We start from the raw sequence: 6,111 nt of genomic DNA on the forward strand, positions 1-6,111 counted from the left end.
GGCGCTGAGGGGGAACTCGAGCCTTGCGATAGATGAGCAGACGCTGTCCTGAGAAAGAGCCGGCGGCGGAGGGGCTGCTGCGCCCCGCGCAGGTGGCGCGGAAAGCCCCGCGGCCGGCTCGGGGGAGGGCGGGGGCAGCCTTTGATGAGGAAGGGAGCCGGGGCTTTCGGACAGCCTCGCTCAGGATCTCAGAAACACTGCTGTGTGGGTGGTTGATCCTCCTACGTGCCATGCTCCAAGGGACTAAGAAGACAGGTTTGGTCCCTGGAAGAAAAACGCAGGAGGAACCTGGCCAGGTGCCCAGAAACCCGGAGTAGATGAGGAAGGGAGCCGGGGCTTTCGGACAGCCTCGCTCAGGATCTCAGAAACACTGCTGTGTGGGTGGTTGATCCTCCTACGTGCCATGCTCCAAGGGACTAAGGTGACAGGTTTGGTCCCTGGAAGAAAAACGCAGGAGGAACCTGGCCAGGTGCCCAGAAACCCGGAGTAGCCCTGGGGCGTCCCAGGAGGCAGCGGGGAAGTTACTACTGTATTTCCTCTCATCCCGCCTTCTCCCCTCCCAACTCGCACCACTTTGTTGAGGGAAATCCACGGCAGGGAGTCCTTAACACACTAGCTATCACCCCACAGCGTAAACTTGAAAAAAATACACAACTGGACCAAACCCTGGGATTCAAATAAGAGAAGCCAGATCATCATCGTCTAAGGGACTGAAACACTTGGACAGTCCCCTTTCTTGGAGCAACTAAAGTTGCAATGGAAAAACCCAAAAATCTGTTTCGCAGACCCTGACAATAGGAAATCATCTCTCCTTCTAAAGAAAACACAGGCTAACCCTAAGAAACATCTGTCTTCAGATCTCCTTATAGGATGGGATATTGCCAAAATATTTTTAAATTACCACAAAAATGTTTCTGCTGATGCTTCCGGAGGATGAACTGTCTGTTTGTTCTACAGTAAACGCACTTGAACCCCCACCCTCCTCCCAGCCCTGTGGGGCGTCCCAGGAGGCAGCGGGGAAGTTACTACTGTATTTCCTCTCATCCCGCCTTCTCCCCTCCCAACTCGCACCACTTTGTTGAGGGAAATCCACGGCAGGGTGTCCTTAACACACTATCACCCCACAGCGTAAACTTGAAAAAAATACACAACTGGAACAAACCCTGGATTCAAATCAGAGAAGCCAGGAGATCATCGTCTAAGGGACTGAAACACTTGGACAGTCCCCTTTCTTGGAGCAACTAAAGTTGCAATGGAAAAACCCAAAAATCTGTTTCGCAGACCCTGACAATAGGAAATCATCTCTCCTTCTAAAGAAAACACAGGCTAACCCTAAGAAACATCTGTCTTCAGATCTCCTTATAGGATGGGATATTGCCAAAATATTTTTAAATTACCACAAAAATGTTTCTGCTGATGCTTCCGGAGGATGAACTGTCTGTTTGTTCTACAGTAAACGCACTTGAACCCCCACCCTCCTCCCAGCCCTGCGAGACCCGCAGGGCTGTTCTTGCTGCCGTGTGGGGCGCAGAACTGCCGTGGCACCCCAACGCCGTCCTGCTCCCTGGTTTGTGTCGCAGCTGTTGCTCCGGTAGGGTCTGATGGGTGCCCTTGCTCTCTCTGAGCACGCACCGAGGTACCACTGTACAACTGCACCAAGTTCCAGCTATAAATCCGCCCAGTTGTCTTCTCCATCCCATCCTCCGTCACCTGCTTCTTGCCTAACACAGCCAACACTCCTGCGACCCAGTTTATCTTTTCTGTTCTTTATGAAATACTCTTAATTATTCATATCCCATACTTCAGAAAGTCTGTATTAGGTTCTCCCGCTTCCAGATATGTATGCTACTTTTTATTACTCTAAGTATCTGATGGAAGTAAACTCACACCCACTTACTAGTTGTTAACACCTTGCAGCTTTATCCATTTTTTCCTTGTCTTTTTAAGCAGATAATACAGATTTCTGTATTATTTTAAAATTTTACAGCTACTTTCAGAAGAATATTTTACTTGCAGAAGAATATCGCATTTGCATTTTCCTCAGTACATCTTCAGTTCTGAGTGATGTCAGGAAGATATTCCTCTATAAAAGCAGGAACAACTTCTTCCACAGGTACCTAACAAATTAGAAGTGGAAAAAAAAAAGTTACAGGGCAGGAACTACATATGAATCGGTTTTACTATGCTTGAGTTACTATTACTTTATTCTTGATGAGAACTAGCAGTGACGTGCACACAGGAAGGAGCCTACTGTCCATACAGTCTCTTGTTCAATGCCCGTTTGCTCTCCATCACAAGAAGGGTACCCTGGGCGTAAGTACAAGCAGAAGGAATAAGTACGCTGTAGTAGTTCACCTAGTAATTAAAAATCAGTTCAAACCAAGTACTTTAAATCTCTTTTCCGGGTAACCAGGTCTCTTGCCTAAGCCCCATTTCTTTCAGAAGTAATTTCACAGACATCAGATCCCAAGCATTCTTGAATAATTTATGGACCAGAGGGCAACAAATCTTTTTCATGAATATCTAACCTCCTACTAATAAATATTTAACTGTCTGCTCATTAACAGTACTAAGAATAAAAAAAAAGTGTTAAATTTCATAACACGGGAATTTGTTTTTGCTTCATTGAGCCTCCTTACATACTTCAGGAATGCTAAGATTTGATACAGCAAGTGTTACAATATTAAGAAATTCCAACTAATAACATGACCAATAAAATTTATTAAACATTATATTTACAACTATTTACATATCCTTCCATAGATTAATATTAAAATAGACAATATACAATTTAAGAATCTTCATTCAAAGGCATTTTGTTGGAAAAAATAGGCTCTATTACGAGACCACCATATAAGAGCAAAAGGGTTTTTTTGTTTTACACAAAAATATTTTCAGTATAGTAAGTCATAGGTATGGCATTACAACAGCAGACTAATGTGAAATATGATTTTGTAAATATTACAATTGTTTAGGTATCAGTTATTGAAGTAAAGGAATTAAGAGTTCTGTGAAGCATGCAATACAGTTCAGTTTCAATTCTTTTACAGTTATGGTGATGAAACAAGCAGCTAAATCAAACACATGCCATACAAAAAAAGAACTGCCAACCAGGAACACACTACACTTAATAAAAACTACAACTTTGGTCCAATAAAACATTAGACAAAAACAGTTTTACAGTTAAAATATCTATTTTATACAGGTTTGAACATTAATTACAAGACTATTTACATTTGCACAATATGTATAAAATAAATTATTTAGAAATGAAGACAATATTACATCTTTTTCCAAAAAGAAAACTGTACAGTAATTCACAAAATACAATAAGATTAATAGACTATTTTCCTCCAAGTCTTACATTTTCTTCCACAGGCTTTTTCATCATTTTTCTGTGGGAGTTAACTGTTACTGAAGTTTCATAATACAAAGCTTTATAGCAGATTTTAAGTATCATTTCTTTTTTGGTGGCTGTTTTAGTTATTAACAGCTTCCAGCGCTGTTAACTCACCATGTTTCGTCATCTTTTTCAGCAATAAGCTCTAAAGCTATAGGCAATTTTGAAATACAGATAATGGCATTTACTGGGAAACTGACTTAAAATTAGCATCCATCTTCTGCGTTTGAACAAGAGCCCGTGCCACACTTCTCTGAAGGAACACCTGAATTATTAAGAAAGGTAGTATTCCACAGAATTAAGTGCTCTGTCCTAAAAGAAAAATACCTTTGTGTATCACTGCACCTCAATTTCTAGTTGTCCAAGGGAAAGGGTGAGCCAGAAGATGCTACTTGTCATATTGGCGTCAATTCAAAGTCATCATTAACATCAACAAGAGGAACGTAAAACTCCTGAATTTCATAAATGCTTATAGATTTGTATGTAGCAGGATCGAGTTCTTGTAGTTTAAGCTGCCACTCCAGTCTCTGTACTGCATTTAAAGCCGCTGCCTCATGCTGCTGCCTCATCAAAAGGCACGTCTATTTTAAAATTGAGAAAGAAGTTATTTCAATATTTGAAAAAATATTGCAACAAGTTTGAAAATAGGAAAAATATCTAGGAGCCTCTCTGGTGGTAGGAAGTAATTTCCCCACTATGTATTTAGAAATTCGCAGATTACTCCATTAAGCTATACAGCAACAAATATTACTTTTTTTACACTGCTAGACCCTCCTTTATGTTGCCCTTAAAACCTCTACAGTAGCCTATGATATTGCATACAAATCTACTATTTATTCATCTCACCTTCATAGTGATGTTAGAGGTTTTTTTTTTTTTAAAGTGGAAAGACAAAGAAATGTACCTTTAATTTGTCAAACTTATCATCAACGTCCTGTAACCACGACATAAACTGTCTTGCATTAAATCGATCCCTCACTGATGTTTTGCTGTCATCAGTCTGCAAAAAAAAAAAAAAATTATTCAAACTTTAAGTTATTTGATGATTCAGTCTTAAACATACTTTAAAACATAAAACCTACTTTGTGGGACCTTCATAAACAATAAAAAATTGTTTAGAGTAGGAGGTTTCAAGATTTATGCCTTAAAGTCTTAACCAGTACAAGGCAGATCCTTCCACAAAATGGCTATCTCTTTGTTCTCTTTAAAATTCAGTAACAAATTAAATGAATATTCTCTCAGGAAAAGCAAAAATTTAATAAAGGAAAACTTAAGCAGCCTAACTTAACTGGCTACACAAGTATTCAAAAGCAATAATAAAAAAATATTTTTACCATCAAAATCCCCAAAAGGAGATAAAAAAAAGTGAGCAGACATGTCTAAATGTCCTGCTCAGTGAAACAGGTTTTGTTTGGGTTTTTTTAAATATTTAATAAGAATCTGGAATGTCACATCTGCCCATCGTGAGGAACTAGATACCCTATAGATAGTCCTGAAGCTAGACTATGCCAATTTAACATTTAAATAATAATCACTAAATAGAACAAGCTGCTGTTACTTTTTTAGGAAAAAAGAAAACACACTGTAGGAATTTGTACACTGCAGCAACGGGCAAGAACAGGGAAAAAACTGCAAAGACTGAAATCTCTGGAAAACAGCTGAGATTTCAGATATCAAGGACAGCTGAACAGGCTGGTTCTAGAAAGAGCCCTCAACAACACTGATCTTGTAACCCTGAAGAGCTGTAGGCATTTAGGTGAGCTGTGACCAGCTAACAGTCTGTTGACCGGACACTGGGCCTTTTTCTTTCCCCGTCTTTGGTTTGGCCCACACGACTGCAAAGTACGGTTCTCAAGGTCTGCCCAACATGTGCAGCCGGTAAAGGCAAGCCTCCAAAGACTCAGAAATCCCATAAAAACGGTTCTGAGGTGGTCATTTTCCTGCAAAATAAACCAGATCTTTGCTTACAAATCTTTCCCAACTATTTGCTCAAATACAAGAAAATTTTCATCAGAAATGCTTCTTCACTGTAGAACAAAAGTAAGAGTTGCTAGCGGGGTAACAGGGAAGTGGCAGAATGCGTTTCAAGAGAATGGTTTCTTATGCATCTACATTCTTCCCATGAAGCAAATTTAAATCAAAGCATCAAGTTGGTAGTTTAAAACATCGATTTCAATTATACTAAAAATATATATTTAATACTTTGCTGAACATTATGTGCAGTATTATAATTGTCTAAGAAAAATTACCACAGACTGAAACACAAAGCTGTTGAGGTAGTGAGGGGGAAGAAAAGGCATTTTATTACTATTACTGTTATTATATAGATGGTCAAAAAAGTTGCATTACTTGGGGGGGAACCCACAACAACTTCTCCCCCAATAAAGATTCCTTTTATTTCACAGAATTCAAATACAGAATCAGCTTATTTAAAATCAACTGTATAATGTTAACTATAAAAATGCAGTTATGTGCGTAACTCAGATGTATCTCAAATTTCTAAAAAGTTCAGGGCCTCTAAATTGGGGCAGAAAAGAAAAAGCAAAGGACATTCTGAACTTCAGAACTAACAATGATGATATTTGGACTGTTAACAGAAGAGAAAGATCTCGTTTTTGCCCTATCAGTTAGATTTACTAAGGAAACGATGATTTAAAAATTTGTCGGTATAAAGCTTACAATGGGAGAACAATACAGTCTCCATAAAACTG

General features: G+C 39.3%; 2 protein-coding genes across 2 annotated transcripts in view; both read right to left on the minus strand.

Annotated features, from left to right (window-relative positions):
* Nucleotides 1-1,927, minus strand: part of TWSG1 (twisted gastrulation BMP signaling modulator 1) — a 28,170-nt gene extending 26,243 nt beyond the window's left edge. The window contains exon 1 of the mRNA XM_009318536.1: nucleotides 1,898-1,927. The gene's annotated coding sequence lies outside the window, so the exon portion shown is untranslated. The remainder of the gene's footprint in view (nucleotides 1-1,897) is intronic.
* A 774-nt stretch (nucleotides 1,928-2,701) lies between these two features.
* The window catches only part of ANKRD12 (ankyrin repeat domain 12), a 57,365-nt gene continuing 53,955 nt past the window's right edge, over nucleotides 2,702-6,111 (minus strand). Inside the window, exons 11-12 of the mRNA XM_009318537.1 lie at nucleotides 4,305-4,400; nucleotides 2,702-3,981 (exon numbers count right to left, since the gene is read on the minus strand). Coding sequence (XP_009316812.1) covers nucleotides 3,796-3,981; nucleotides 4,305-4,400 — 282 coding nt within the window. The 3' untranslated portion in view covers nucleotides 2,702-3,795. The remainder of the gene's footprint in view (nucleotides 3,982-4,304; nucleotides 4,401-6,111) is intronic.

Source organism: Pygoscelis adeliae, unplaced genomic scaffold (genome assembly GCF_000699105.1).
Source record: "Pygoscelis adeliae isolate BGI_AS28 unplaced genomic scaffold, ASM69910v1 Scaffold42, whole genome shotgun sequence".
Lineage (NCBI taxonomy): Eukaryota > Metazoa > Chordata > Aves > Sphenisciformes > Spheniscidae > Pygoscelis > Pygoscelis adeliae.